Source organism: Artibeus jamaicensis, unplaced genomic scaffold, assembly GCF_021234435.1.
Source record: "Artibeus jamaicensis isolate MK-2021 breed Jamaican fruit bat unplaced genomic scaffold, CSHL_Jam_final contig_452, whole genome shotgun sequence".
Taxonomy (NCBI): Eukaryota; Metazoa; Chordata; class Mammalia; order Chiroptera; family Phyllostomidae; genus Artibeus; species Artibeus jamaicensis.
The window spans coordinates 11,896,822-11,913,306 of record NW_026521837.1 but is presented as its reverse complement, the minus strand read 5'-3'; the positions used below and the strand labels follow the sequence as shown (position 1 = coordinate 11,913,306).

The window sequence follows — 16,485 nt, the reverse complement described above, 5'->3', positions numbered from 1 at the left end:
TTTTATTTTTCACATTTAAATATTTTTTGCATGTGTGGATGTACATTTTCTAACATTCATGTGGTACTGCTTCAATACCCCTGCTAATATCACTGCAAAGAGATCTGCTGTTTTTAACTTTGATTCCACTGCTGTAACCAAATGATCAGTTTGAGTCTACCAAGTCTAAAAGTGCTGCTTCTTTACATTAAAATCTCAAATTCACCCAATGAACCTGTGATAGACAATGAAGCCATGAAAATCTTTTAGAAATTTTCTCAAACATTTTTTTTCTTCTGAACTACTTAGGAGATTGGGATAAAGAATTAAAGTATGTAAAGACAAATGCATTAGTCTTACCTTAGCTTTAAAAAAGTCTCTAGTCCAAGAAATAAATACAAACATTTCAGAAGTAATTAATTAGGTGCATCTGGGAGATAAACCCCTATCAATAAAGTTGGACACAGGAGCAGCACCCAACATATACTTGATAAAATATATAAAAATAGAGAAATACAAAAGCGGAGACATGGAGGTTGAGAATGCTTTTAAGATTAATGTAATTTGAAAATAGTCCATTAATTTGAATAAGGAAAATTAAAATGTTTAAAGATTCATACCTGTCATAGGTTTTATACTATATTATGTAGTATAATTTCAATTTTCTCTTATAAAAACCATACCATCATCATAAACATATCTGCAAATAACATATAGAAAAAACTTGGGCTTCTGAAAGTTTCAATGTGACTGAAATATGTAAAATTGAATAGTGCCAAAGGTAGAAAATTAAGCCTTCCATTGTGGTACAAAATTGCTTATTATTAATGCTCCTGATTCTTTTTTTTAAAGTTGTGATTTCTTTTTTCTTCAATCTTTTTATTTTAAATTTTTAATTGCTGTGGATATAGCACAGAAACTTGATGCTCCAGATTACTTATATCCCATCCAATTAGTTTTTTTTTTTTTATCCTCACCCGAGAACACTTTTTGTTGCTTAATTTTAGAAAGAGAGAAACATCTATGTGACAGAGAAACATCAATTGGTTGCATGCTCGTATGCACTCTGGGGACCAAACCCACAACCTGGTTATGTGCCCTGATTGGGATACGAACTTGTGATCTTTTGATCTACTAGATGGTGCTCCAACCAGCTGAGGCACACCAGTGAGGGCTAAGTTGTGATTTCTTTTGTAGTTACAAAAAGTAAACTGCAGGAAGTGTCTCCAATATTGAGTTTTAGTCAAGAAGGCAAGTTTCTTTTATTTTCTGCTTTAACTCAATAAAATAATTTTGTTGTGTTATTCCTCTCTCTAAAGGTAAAGTGGAAAGAATTTATCCAAACAGCATTATAAGAAAGGTGTTGCTGATGTGATAAAACTTCTAAGGAACTTAGTGTAAATTCTGGACTATGAGAGTAAATTTTTGCTGAGAAGAATAAAGATTACTACAATAATGTTAGGTTCTATGGCTTGTAGATACAGGAGTTGGAGTAGAGCATCATAGGATTTGGGGTGTCTAGCAAATGAGATGGCATATTTAGAATGATTATTCCACAGATTTTTATGAAAAAGATTTAGAAGGGGTAGTATCCCAGTTCAATTTGAGAAAAACACAAGTATTTCCACAATTAAACAGAGAATCAAATTGCTCTGTGAATACACACACACACACACACACACACACACACACACACACGGTAAGAAGGAATTTTGTTTCTTGCTTCAATAAAGTTACTATTCATAAGCAAAATGTAGTAATTACTTATGATCAATAGATGGCGACCTCTACATTATAGTCACTAAACCATCCTTTGCATAAAATAGTATAATTCACCAGAAGAAAATGAAAGGTAAATTACAAATATTCCATATTTTGCAAAAGACAAAATTATTTCTTGGTTTTATACCAGTTTTTATTTTGGCTTGTAGTATTTCTTTCAGGTTGGGGTACATACTGTGCAGGAATGTATATGATGGTATCAACTACAAAATCCATTCTGGCTGATACCACTTTTATTTTTTAAAATTAGACTATGCTGTGGAAACACTGGTGTTCTATGTTTCAAGGTAAATTCAGTTGTTAAATTCTTACCCCATGAAAATATGTAAGAATATGAGACTAGGAAATGACTTCTGATTTCTTTGCATAGCTTATGAAGGATAGTAATTTTAGGTAATCTAGTCAAATGAATGAGTCTTAATAAGGATATGCAATTAGAGTCCAGCATATTCATGAAACACAGCAGTAACAAAGTCATGGCACAGGTCAGTACACTGCGTCTTCATTAATCTATTCTATGTGGGTTGTATGATATCTGGGACAAGCTAAAATGTTTTAAAAACTAGCTGTAAAAAGAATGTTTAGCAATATTGATGTAGTTTCTGCTTTCTAAATTTTCAGTGAATGTGTAAAAGTACAGGTTTCTGTTAAAGAAGTCACTTAAGATCTGTTCCCACAGCCTTCAGCTAGAAATCACGCAAACACTATGTAGTGCTACAGGACAGCATATAGGAGGGTATTGTTTCCCCATAACTGTTTCAGTTTTGTGTAACGTTACAGGAGTTTGAACTGTTTGCTCCTAAAGATAGAGGCAGTCACCTCCTTTGATGAGTACTTTAAGTCTTTGAAAACTATAAATCCATACCATTTATTATTACAGGTAATTCTTAACCATAAGATGTGAAAAAATCAGAACTTACAATCCTTGAACAAGAGAGATAAAAGACTCATAGAAAGTATGCTTTCATCATAATAATTTAATACTTTTTGCTAAACTAAAATACTATATGCTTATTTATATAGACATATTTAAGCATGAAACTTTTAATCTGGTTATTAGATAAATATTTTATATTTAGTGAAATATATTAAAAGGGTGAGATCAAGAAAATCGCCATTTAATTTAGAATAAATTGTATGGTGCCTGACAATGTATTTTAAGCATATGTTTTTAAAAGAATTATCTTTCCATGAAATTTTCTATGGCCTCCCATAATTCTCTATGCTGGTAAGCCATATATTGTTAACCATGTTTCCATTATTAGTATATTACTAATAACATGGCTGTTGCTTCTTTTTAATCAATGTTGTAGATTCTTAACTTCAAACATATCCTGAAAAATGATAAAATTATTCATGTTGGTTTTTCCAATCAGAGCACTAAGTTTCTCACCTACCTATTTCTAAAATTAGTCACGTGTTGTCTCCTCACAGGAGTCACTGAGTATTCATGTTAGAAAAGACCAAAAACACAGAGAAAGATGAATTCAAACACAAATTTTCATTTAATTTTTTTTAAAGTCTTCCATGAGTATTAAACAGATATCATCAGGAGAAATGTGTCAACTTTTGCCAATTAGATTTCAAAAAGCACAACAATTGTTCTTTTAAACTTGGATATTGTTCCACTTTACTTTCAGTATAGGTATTAATGTGTTGGCATTTTAATGAAAATGTGACTTTAATATTGAATTTATATTCAATTAAAAGTTGTCTATATCCTGCTTGGTTGCAACTTCTATCTCTGGTCAGGGAACATACAAGAAGAAACCAGTGGGTGCATAAATAAGTGGAACTCTCTTGAGTTCCACTCATAAATAAGTGGAACACTGGCCTCTCTCTCTCCCCCCGACCCCACACCCCCCTAAAATCAATTAATAAAATTATTTTTAAAAATTGCATATAGCAATACTATAAACAATTTCCTTAAAATTCAACAATTAGGGGATTGGAAAAATATCCAATTATATACAATTAGGAACCACTTTTTAGTGCTTGTTAGTGCCCACTATGGTGGGATTCTGAAACTCTTGTGTTCAAAGAGCTTGTACTCTAGATACGGAGACGACACTAGGAGACAAATACCTGTCAGCCGAAGTAGAAAAACTGGCGCCCCGGCAGAGGCAACAACAGTGCTTCCAACTGGGTCCAGGTCAGTGATTCCACTTATGAAATACTTTTTAAAAATGCTAATTTGTCAAATTGAGTATTGGTACAGAGAGGCAGCTGGTATACATCGTGGACTGAATCGTGTGCCCCCTGTCCCAATCCGTATGTCGAAAGCCTAAGCCCCAATGTGACAGCATTTTGAGAGCAGACCTCTAAGGAGGCAGTTAAGGATAAATGAGGTCATAACAGCAGGCCTCTAGTCCAGTAGCACTGGTGTTCCTGTAAGAAAAGGATGAGACACCAGGACTCTTCTGTGAGCACAGAGGAAGGGCCGTGTTGAGGGTACAGCGAGAGAAGGTGGCCGTCTGCAAGCCAGACAGGCCTCACCAGAAAGCACTTCTGTGGATATCTGAATCTTGGCCTCCTAACTTCTGGAACTGTGAGAAAATAAATCTCTGTTGTTTAAGCCACTAAGCCTGTGGTATCTTGTTATTGCAGCCTGAGTTAATATTTCAAATTTAGGAAGTAGTTCACCAGAGATGAATCTTACAATTGAATTACTTTCTAATTGAGTTTGTAATTTTATATACTTGTATACTTATATGTTTATATTATATTTATGTTTACATCTCTAATAAATTTCCATTTATGTACATGGATTTATATACTGAATATACAAAACTTAAGTTACATAACTACAGCTGCATCCAGGAAGAATTGCCATGATTATTTGAATGCCTTTTCCTTCTTTTCCAACTTTATTATACTAAGACTCTTATCTTCCAAAAGTTCACACTCTCATGGGAGATTTAGAACATAGAGACATATATCCATAATAGAAATTAGAAAAGGAGGTGCCAAAAAAAGGGGTAAAATGAATCAAGTCTGTTACTTTGGGGATGAAAACAGTGTTTCTGCTGTGGAGGGTGGTGGGTGCACTTGCTGTGCGGGAGTGTGTGGCTGGAGTTTTAGGAAGGGATAAGGAAACCTCGGAAAAGGGAGCATCTGCACTCAGTGCCATTCTCACTGGCACAGCACTAGCATCTTGGGAAGCATGATGCTTGCACCCGTGAACTTATTCGCAGCATTCCATTTAGCATCCTTAGCCCCCCCGGAGCACCCTCCTGGCCGTTTAATACCTGTATTATCACCCTATATATTACGAAAGGCTACTCAGTAGCAGCATCTCTCTCAGAACAGAACCAGAGGTAAACTTTTAAGGATGTGAAGAAAACAGCAGAGGTGCTTAAATAAAATTTATTAAGTGACTGATTAAATGACTAATACAGTTGATTCTAAAATGCTCCATATGTAAAACTGTAACACACAAAATCGTATTTTATTAAGTGCTGCTTCCCAGTTACAAGTGTTTATTACATTTACTCAGAGTAAATCCTAATTTTCTATTTGAAAGTTTCTCATTTCACAGAGTCATTCATATAGCTCTGACTATATTTGATTTCTGAATACCTTTACCTGAATACCTTTTCCTACTCTTTACTCCAGGATACTTCTGATGCAACGAACAAACACCCATCCTCTCCTTTTGACTTTGATACACCTTTCAGGCTGACTTACCTGGTATCTCTCACTTTAATGATTTAGGTAACAGCAGTACCTAAATGCTGTTTGTGATCTGAGTTGCAGACATAAGGAGAAGAGACAGGCGACAAAGAAAGAGTGAATAACGACAAGAGGAAGACAAGAACCATACTGAAGAGAACTCATACAACTGAGGTTCAAATGGGGATCTGAAAGATTATGATTCTGTTTATTAGATTCCACATGAATGAGATCATATGGTACTTATCTTTCTCTGACTGGCTTATTTCACTTAGCATGATAGTCTCCAGGTCCATGCATAATGCCACAGAGGGTAAAATTTCCTTCTTTTTTTATGCCTGAGTAATATTCCATTGTGCAAATGTACCACAAAATGAACTAACAAGCAAAATAGAGACAGATTCATAGATAGAGAAGAGGCTAACAGCTATCAGGGAGCTGAGGCTAGGGATGTGTGGAGGGACTGAGCAAAAGAGAAAAAACTCAGGCATATGAACAACAGTGTGGTGATTGTTGTGGGGAGGTAGGCTGGGGAGAGGTGAGGTGGGGGGAGGTAGAAGAGGGTAAGGGAGGGATCAATGGTGATGAACAGAGACTTGACTTGGGGTGGTAAACACGTGATACGGTGTATGGATGATGTGTTGTAGAACTGTGCACCTGAAATGTGCATAATTTTGTTAACCAGTGTCACCCCAATAAATTCAATAAAAATTAAAACAAAAAAATAATTTTTAAAAGATTATGATTCTGTTGCAGATCAGGTTCTCCAGAAAGCAAACACCAAAACAGAGTTTAGCATGGAGGGTACTTATCAATAAGTACCTCTAAGATCAACACCTATGGAAGGTGAAAAGAAAGGAAGTGTGGGACCTAGAATGGCCCTTCCAATTTGTCCCTTCCTGGGATGCAATGACCAGTTTTCACCTCCTCTGCTCTCCAGTCGGGTCCCTGCTTCTGGACAGCCCCATGAAGGCAGCAATACTGCAGCAGGGCTGTGGACAGCGGAGGTGCTGTGTGAAGGTGCTGACCCCTACCCTCTTATCCCCTGTAAACCCAACAGCAGTGGCATCACGGCCTCTACTGAAAGCAGGATCTGGGTGGGCATCACGGTGCCTTCTACTGGTTCTAATCTCATATTTTAAAGTGGAAGCTGGGGCAAGAAAGGAGTCAGTTACAAACCTGAGTATAAAACCCAGAATTTATCATTCCCTGTTTTTCACTACTGTAACCAGAAAAATATAAAATGAAATGTGGATGTCTGCTTTGGGAAGAATGAGCAAGGAAATATTTACTTGATTTAGGGAATATTCTTTAATGGGATAAACAAAAGTAATGAATCCAGACATCTAGGAAAGTTTACGAAGAGGGTAGTGAATAGTTAAATGCATCACTACATTATAAATAGAGCATTATATACCAAATTTCTATACATTTGTTTTGTTTTTGAATGGCTTTGTGTTCCCCACCTGCATGTTACCAACATGCACTGTGTTAAATGCCTGCTTTTTCTAGGTCTTCAATTAGCCTGAATGGGAAAGGCATTAAATTGATAACTAGGGGCTGAAACTAACCAGGCAAGTGTTTGTTCATTTAGTAAGTTGATTAATCTGCTTCGTTCTTCATTTTCTAATTTTACTTGAAAGTGGTTAGATATGATAATAAGACAACTTCCCATTTAAAATGCCATGTTAGTAATGAGAATATAAGTTCTTTGCCTTTTATGTGCATAAATACCATGTTTTTATGTCATGATTCCCTCCATATACTGCATTTGGGCCACACTGCGCTTTCTGTTCTGTGCCTGCCATATTCCTTCCCACCTCAGGATCTCCGCACTGCTTTTCTTTGTCTTGGACACCCACCCCCCAGACATCACGTGACTGACCCCTTTCGTCTCTCAGGTGATGGCACTAAGGGGATTCCTCAGAGGTTCACACTAATTACTCCCTCCCTGCCTTAGCCAAATTTCCTTTATATTAACTTATATTATCTTGGTAACACAATTGTCTCATATCAATGTGTTTATATAATTACCTGTTATTCACTATTGAATCCCTAGCACATGTCAGTGCCTAGTATTTAAATATTCAACAATTATTCACATGAAAAAAATGAATGCAGGCAATGAATGTTTATGACTTATATGATTTTAAATACACATCAGAAACACAACAATTGCAATATTATTTATCTGAAGAAAATCAATTTATTCTACATGTCTAAATAAATTTGAGTTTTAAAAGGAACTGCTATTGCTACCATCTTAATATCAATTTTTTAAAACAAGCTAAGGTATTCTTTATCTGAATCTTCCTAAAGGACATGATAATGTACAAAATGAGTATATTTCTGTTTCACAAATAATGTATTTTTTGAAGTAACAAAACTACAGACTGTGTGGGAGATATTCCATCTTCTAACTGCTAAAGTGTTTTAAGAAAAAAATGCTGAAAATCCTTAAGAATCACTTTCCAATTTTACATTAAAAATAAGCCTACAATAAAGAAAGTCTGTGTAAGAGAGACAAACAAAAACAAGTTATAAATCAAGTCACTAGACTTACAATAATATTTTTGCAAGAAGCTTTTCTAATTTTTGGCTAGCTTGTAAGCTGGGAATATAAAATGTCCCAGGAGATTAAGCGAGTTCAGGAATTCAACCTCTGACAGGGTCAAATGGAATGTCCTTTGCTATCCTGGCTAAACATGTACCCGAATGCTCAATATAGACCATTCCATTTATCTAAGTTTATCCATTCATTAAATACTTCATTAATAACTAAACAAGGCATTAAATTCTTAATTTCACCTGCACCTATTTCAAGGTATAAAGTTCTATACACAATTTTCTTGTCTTGATTAGGGAAAAGTTATTTTCTTGACCTAAAACTCTCTAGTAGTTCCTTCTCTCGACTCTGTAGTTATTCTACAAATATGGTGGAAAATACCATGTTCACTCTACCCACACAATTAATTTTCATGAGGCTTTGATTCTATCTTCTTTCACATTTGTTGAGATCAAAAGGTTTTGTGCTTTTTATGGTGCTGATGAGGAATTTTTTTTATGAAGTAGAGTGGAAATGAGCATAGATAAATCCTAGAATTATTTTTCAAATGCATTGGCATGCCAAATTTTAAATAGTAATCACCAACTGAAATTAATGTTAGTTTCTCCAAATAACCAGGCAGTTGTCCTAGTCAATGGTAAAAAGTATATGGAAAAATTAAAATTTCTCCGTGGACTGGGGTGGGGGAATGGTTTCAGGATGATTCAAAGGACATTACATTCAAGCTCACCTCCTGCTCTGTGGCTTGGTTGGAGGCCTCGGTCTAACTGATCTGATGTGTTACATAAGATGTTATGCTAAATCATGTAACAATTCAGGGCAGGGGATTATATATTGGCCTTTGTCATATTCCACACTCACATTTTAGTTACCTCACAGAATTAAAAAGGTTTCCGAAATGAAAAGTCAAGATAATTATTTATTTTACCCAAGTAATACTGTACCAAATCTTGGATGGCATTGGTACTAGATTCAAGGAAACAGAAAACAAGGTACAAAGCTAAGTTAAAGGCAACTTTATTACAATACTTTTCCAAACCTCAAAATGCATTTATTATTGCATTTATATCTAATATATAATACATTATATTACAAGACAGAAAGCATTTCTGGTCAGATATTTAGCTGAATGTATTTCCCAAAACAGCACTTCCTAGGAATAGCAGCAATGCATAAGAGTTTAAATGTTTCTCTGGTGTTGCATAATTATTCACATTGCAATTTCTTTATGTTCATTCATCGGATTTAAAAACAAAGAAATTCTATCTTTTCTATATCTTACTAGTTAATACCTAGAAGTTATGTATATCCTGATAAAATCTATCAGCTTAGAAATACTTCCTTTGGTAGAAAACAGGGTTTTTTAAATTAACCAAACCAAAAGAACAGTGTATTTTTCCCCATTGTAAAGAGGGGCAGACTTCTCTTCTTTCCTTTTTCTAGGAGCCAAATCTAGACTTCCTCCTCTTTATATAGCTATCCTATACAGTGCATGCTTGAAAAAATACCCAAATATATAATGAACTCTATTCTAGTAAAGACTTCTTGTTTTAATTCACAAACCACTCTGAACATTATATAATAACTTAAAAGTAATCTTGGGAAATGTAGTGCCATAAAGGATTTTCCAAATTAGATGAGGACATATTTGCTCATCTACCTCTGCTTCAAATGCCCAAAACAATTCAACTTACAAAAAGAACTTTTTCCAACAGTACTACCCTGTTAACAATGGAAACAGATGTAAATCTAGTGAACAAATTTAGTCCCTCAATATACTTTCCTGGTTTAACATCTGTGAGCTACCACCTACCATGTTCATTCTCCTTATTGTCATAAAATCAGGAAATGGTTAGGGAGTATAGAAAAGGTTCTATTTTTTTTTCCATAAGGCAAATTTTATACAGATTTTGCTATGAAGTTGGAAAAAAAGAAAAAATGAACGAAAAGGTATGTGCTGGCTGCTTGAGGGGGCAAAGCTCATAAATCACTGTACGTTAAGAGCACGTGCTGAGACTTCATGGTGCCAGTCACGTAATTTTGTGTATTTGGGGCTAAACACGTGAAGGGGTACCTTTTCCCTGTGGAAATAAAAAAAAAGAAGAGAAAAGAAAAAAGAAAAGTGATAGAAGAGTCATACATAAGACAGAGCACAAAAAGTCTCCACACTTTGTTCATCATGCAGAAAACATGCCTTATGTAAGTTTAGTTTCACAGAGCTGTTTTATTTAATAGCAAAAGACTTTAGTAGGGTAGAGCATATTTAGAAATAAGAAATTAATCTACAGAGCAACTGCAATTTTTATGACCAAAATAAAGTCACTTCAAGATCACATGATCACATTCAGAGACTATAATGTTAGCAAAGCAACCAAAACATACCCTTCTGCCCACTTATTTCAATATTAAAGAAAATAAACCTTAGACGTAAAATCCAGACAATATCTACTAATTATAAAATATGTAAGTTGTTCACATAAGTTCCACAAAGTCAAATGCTTAGCTTCTAGTTGCAAAGAAAAAATGCCATACCATTACACTTGAAAATGTAAAAAACAAAAACAGACAGCACATTTATGAAAGGAAAGTATTCAATTTACGAAAAAGAAAAATGGACAACTTACTTAGCCTTCTTTGTATTATCAGTTTCAGATTCCTTCACTGAAATATAATAAGTGATATCTAATATTAGCTTGCTTTGTAAACTTTAAAATCAGTTAAGCCAGCGATTTTCAACTGGTACACCGCAAAATTTTTTAAAACATACAATACCTGACTATTTAGTCAGGGGCACTGACATCTTTTCCTTTAGACTGTCTAATAAAAAATGATAATAGCCAACACAACAATAGCCATCATTGTGAAGGAATCAAAACTATACTTTTTTGGTCAGATCAGCAAAAAACCATTTTTTGGTGTGCCACAGAATTTTATCAATTAATTTCTGTGTGCCATGAGATGAAAAAGGTTGAAAATTGCTGACTCAAGTAATTACATGCACCAATCAATATGAAATAGTCAAGATGCACAAAGCCACTAAAAAAAATTCCATTATCATCTTGTCATTGGCTGTATACTATAATCAGTATTACTATTACTACTGCTTCTACATTTTTCAATGTAACTCTCCTGGCCTGGTTACTTGCTTATAATACCCACATTATGTATGGCATAACTTAAAAGCAAACTGAAGAAAATTACTGTTTTCCAATAATCGTCTATCTGTCTACATGCTACTTCTTTGTAGCAAGGAACATTCATCTGTTAGTGTCCGCAGGCAGTCACTTACAATGCTCGGTGCCAGTGATCTGGGCCAGGATTCGGAAAGAGCGAGACTGGGTGGTGCCAGTCCTCGGGTGCCAGTCTTCAGTGTCCTCAATCAGTCTCTTCTTGCTGGCATCACTGTGAGTAGGTATGTGATAAAACTCTGTATTACGCTCCACAATGTGTTTTCTTGGCGGGCTAGAATTAGGAAGGGGAAAAAATATTTATAATTATATTAAGAAAAATACCCTCTGCCAAATTATTTATAATGTATACATTTAATCTTGTGTTCTATTAATATATTTTGCTTTTGTAAGCATACACAGCCTCACTTTTTTATAAAGAGCATTCTTCTAAAATAAGACTTTTTTAATTAGAAAAAAGGTTACCGTTTAGGTGGGATTTTCCTTTTTAAATGACAGAAGAGGGCAGCAGAAGAGATTTCCAACATAAAGAAAAGGAAAAGAAAAGATTAAGAAAAGAAGGAAACAAGGAGAAATTAAAAAGTCCACAGAAGTTAAAATAAAACAATTTGAAATTAAGTACTTGTATTTTTCATCTAATGCCTAACAAAAGACAGACAGAAACTAAATTCACAATCACTGCCAAACATCGGCATGCTGCTAAAATGTACCAGCTTTTGTAAAATTAAATGACTGTGTCTTCACTAGGCCCAGGAACCAAGAATGGTTTGGTACAGGCTACACCAGCAATTCCAAACAATTTTGAAAAGGAACAGAAGTGTTATTTTCTTGTTTCTCATTCATATGTACTAATAGATATCCCACATCCTTAATAAAACTGCATACAGAACCAGCATATAGTGAAGAAGAGCTATGGTATTAACAGAAAACAATGAAATATTTATCAAAAGACCAAGATGTAAATCTTGGCTCCATGATTTTCATATGTGTGCTTTTTGGACCAATCTCCCTAACTCCCACTTTTTCATCACATGTTCTTTCATCAAGAATATCACATACAAAGTCACACTGTTCTGAAGATTATATGAAATAATATATGTAAAAGAGATTTATAAACCACAAAGCTTGATAAGAACATTTATTTTTCTCTTAATAAAGCATAAATATTGGGGAATTTATAAAGTATACCATTTTAACACTTTAATGTAAAATCTAGTGAATGTAATAAATATTCCTTCCATCTCTCCTCCCTCCGCCCAAAATAGGATAAATGCAAACTTTTGGAGGCTGGGGTTTAACTTCAGAACAGAAAAAGGAACCTGAGTCTGCACTAGCAGACTACTGGCACAAGACCCAAGTAGGAAAAGTGCTTTGAGAGTATCAGATGCGAGTAGCAACACCTGCTAGGTGTAACTCCCTGCTAGAAAATCACAGTGCTATCAGAATTCCACATGCCCATTGCCATTTTAATGGTTCCACTATCAGATCTGTCATAGTATGCCAGAAGAGTTTTTGTCCAGTAAAGAACATGATAGAATTAACATTAACAGTGGCTTGAGAGTCAAAGAAAGAAAAGCGCAGGCACCACATCTTCCACTCAGTGTGTTTTATGCCAGTCATTTAATTTTTCCAAATCTAGATTTTTCCCATCAGAAATGGGGGCTGCATCTACCTTAATGGGTTGTTTTGAGGAATGAATAAGATAGATAGTGTATGTAATGTGTTTTCCACAGTAGCTAGTAGTATTGGTCTCATAATGTTTTATTTTATTATTACCAAAAAAATTATTTGCCATGCATGTTCTAAGAGTATGGGTCATCTGCATATATAAGAAACAGAATCAAAAGTATTTATATGAAAATTAGTAATACTTATTATCATAATTTTTGGTAAAATTGTAATATTCCAGAAATAAAATATGTAAAACACCTTTTACTAATATTGAACAAAACCTAATCCTTTTTAAGACAGACAAAATTTTTAAAAATGAGAATAGGCACAGATTACTTTGTAACCACCTCTTTGACTGATATAAATTCCTAAGTAGATAATACTTTATCTTATGCAATTACTTGAATAATTTTATTTTAGCTATTAAGCTTATAGTTTTATCTTTTTTTACAATAAACTTAATTGTTTTCAATTTCTCTATAATTAGTGACTGTAATTTTACTCTTAAATGGTACCAATTTCAGGCATAAGACTATTTTTAATCTATAAGAGGTTTGGTCAATAAAAATACAAAACAGTGTTAAATTAAGATACCAAGAATAATAAAAAACACAGTAATTTTTAGTTATGACACACTTGCAAAAATAATAGCACACCCTAGACTCTGTGACATTCATCACAGCAAAGGAATTGTGCTAAAATTATTTGAAATTTCCAAACATTTACTTAGTATTTTCTGGCTTTGAAACTCTAGACTCTGATGACTACAATTAAAAAAGAGAATAATCTCAATTATTCTGTTCTTAAAAATGTATGTGGAATAGAATATAAACTTAACTAGTAAGAACAAATAATTTACAAAGAAGGCCCAAACTACATCTCTAATGCCAATATACACTGTGTATAATACTTACCTATCTCCCTAAGGTTTAACTTACTAAGTTTTTCCACTGCAAAGCTGTGGGTACTCTAAACATACGTACTGATTCTATCATGAAAAACATGTTTCTTGGGTTCCTTAACATATTTGAAAATTCTTACAATGAGAAGATACTAACAAAATGTGCTGGTGGTGGTAAGTTGAAAGCAAGATAAACAGTTACAGAGGGCAATGATGAAAATTGTAAGAGGAGCTACTAATTAGGTACTTACACGGGGCCGGGGTTACTGAAAGAGAAATAATATACACACACACACAAAATGTGATAGAGTAGAGGAGACATTGATGTTCCCAGGATGATGAAAAACAGACAAAGAAGAGGCCAAAAAAGAAGAAAAGATAAAAATGAAATAAAGACATTCAAAACAATGAATTTACATGAAGATGTTATACAAACATCATGCTTCAAAATAATCATGTAAGCGCAAACAAAAATGAACAATGTTAGTCAAAATTTTGTTACACTGTTATTATTGAACAACTGTTTCATCTGCATTTTTGTTTCCAAAATCACTAAAAATTACTTTATATATCAATGTTAGTTCAAGTCTCAAGTTACTAATACCAACAGAAAACTCCATTATTTTAAAAAAGTCTAGGCTATTAAAATTCATTTTAGTATGAACCCAAATTCCTATTAAGTTCCTAACAAAAGGCACAGACTAAAATAATTATTAAATGCAAGATGTAGAAATAAATTATCCTAGAGTTATTTTTAAAACCAGAAAATATGAGAAAAATAACTTATGTAAGCCGTATATAGTAATAGCAAGTATAATCACACATAAATTATCCTGAAGCATGTATGATGAAATAATACATTACCTGTCAATTTTCTTATTTTTTAAAATGTAGTGATTTTTATGAAAATACAGGAAGTACAGAGGGTCATAAATAATGGGCTATTATTTAATTTTCATACACTCCCCTGTCCATCACTATCACTGCCTCATTCACAAGCAAATCCCAGCAAGTTTAGAACTGATTTGCAGGACCTCTGCATTATCAGTGACCTAGTTAACTCAGACAGGCATGTCTGATAATAAAGGAACTAGGTTAAAAACATCTGAAGAGGGAAAACCTCAAAACATAATTTGCTCACATAGCCTATTAAGTATAGAATCATTAAAACATATAATTAAACCCTTGAACAGAGTGGGGGTTAGGTGTGCTGACCTTCCTGCAGTTAAAAATCCATGTATAACTTCTGATTACCCCAAAATTGTGTTGTTCCTTGGTATCCTCCAAGGTTCTAGGACCCTCTTGGATATGAGAATCCACAGATGTTCAAGGTCCTTAAGCAAAGTGGTGTGGAACAATGCATACATACAGTAGACCCTTCACATCTGTGGTTCCCAACTATGGATCAAAAACACTGTTTTCAATCTGCAGTTGGCTGAGTCCACAGATGCAAAATGCAAGGATAAGGAGAGTCGACTGTACATTTATAGAAAAATTTCCACATATAAGTGATCTGTGCAGTTCAAACCCGTGTTGTTTAAGGGTCAACTGTATATTCATATTCCATTAAGGACAGAGAGAATAAAATATAAACTCTAATTCATTATATCACAGTAAGAAAAACTCCCTGCCAGGTTTAATACTAAGACTGTGCAGTGTGGCTATATTTCCAAATATCAAAGTTAGTTTCATGAACTCATTAGAAGGCTGTTTCACTGAACAGGGGTGGGACACAGTAGTAAGTTGATCTCAATAGTTTACCAATAGTTACTCTTCTCTAGCCAAAATGCAAAGCATGCCTCTTCCTATGCCTTCCTGTTTTAAATAGTAGGAAAACAGTTTTTCAAAATAACTTTCTTGCAACAGAACAGAATTTTAGATAGATGTTTAAACATTTAGAGTTCAGGGAAGATGTCTATAGTGGGGTGAGGTACAGCAAATGGAGGGTTGATTGGTTTCAACATAAAGGTACCAATTTGAATATGCCAAATATTTTCATGCATTTTAGAAAATTTGCCTAACTGGAATAGCACATCATATACCACAGTGGCATATGCGCCAATGTGACAGTCAGATGACTTGGCTTTTTACCCTGGCTATACATTGCCACCTTCCCCCAGGCAAGTTGCAATCTACAGAAAAAAGCCTCTTTTTCCTCAACAGTGAAATGAATTGCAGTTTTTCTTTCAGACTTGTTGCCAGGTGCTATTTTAACATATTAATTTGAAATCACTCTGAAAACTACACAAATACAAGGTTGTTTTTAGGATAGATCCCTCAACTGCCCAGTATAAAAAAAAAGTACTAGCAAAACCCACTTTAACTTATACACATTATGTACTCATGGCCTCAATTCACTTAATTTATCCTCAAGTCCATAATGTTTAAAAAACAAATATGAAATCAAAGTAACAGAAATAAGCCCAGTTCACAAACAGGTGATACAGAGGAAGGCACACCAAAATTTGAATTCAAAAAAAGTAGGCTCCAAGCTTAGCTCTATTACTTACAAGCTGCCTGATTTGAGAAAATTAAGTAACTTCTCAGTATTCAGTTTAAATGAGAATCGAATCACATAATACATTTAGAAACATCTAGCACAATGCATAGTAATACCTGATAAATTAATAAATGTGAATCTTAAACATAAATACATATTTAATATAAATTCTGTTTATATTTTATTTTCCTAAGTCCCATTTCCCCCTTCACAAGTCAAACTGTTT

The 16,485-nt window shown here is 34.1% G+C and overlaps 1 protein-coding gene across 10 annotated transcripts in view; it reads right to left on the bottom strand.

Moving 5' to 3' along the window:
* The window catches only part of PDLIM5 (PDZ and LIM domain 5), a 214,530-nt gene that overhangs the window by 63,388 nt on the left and 134,657 nt on the right, over positions 1 to 16,485 (bottom strand). For 4 of the 10 annotated variants that reach the window (XM_053666355.1, XM_053666348.1, XM_053666349.1 and 1 more), the window contains exons 6-8: positions 11,653 to 11,670; positions 11,289 to 11,461; positions 10,624 to 10,660 (exon numbers count right to left, since the gene is read on the bottom strand). In XM_053666355.1, coding sequence (XP_053522330.1) covers positions 10,624 to 10,660; positions 11,289 to 11,461; positions 11,653 to 11,670 — 228 coding nt within the window. Of the gene's footprint in view, positions 1 to 9,000; positions 10,081 to 10,623; positions 10,661 to 11,288; positions 11,462 to 11,652; positions 11,671 to 14,010; positions 14,130 to 16,485 lie in introns of those variants that run through there. The other 6 variants (XM_053666353.1, XM_053666354.1, XM_037140080.2 and 3 more) reach the window with 4 other exon arrangements.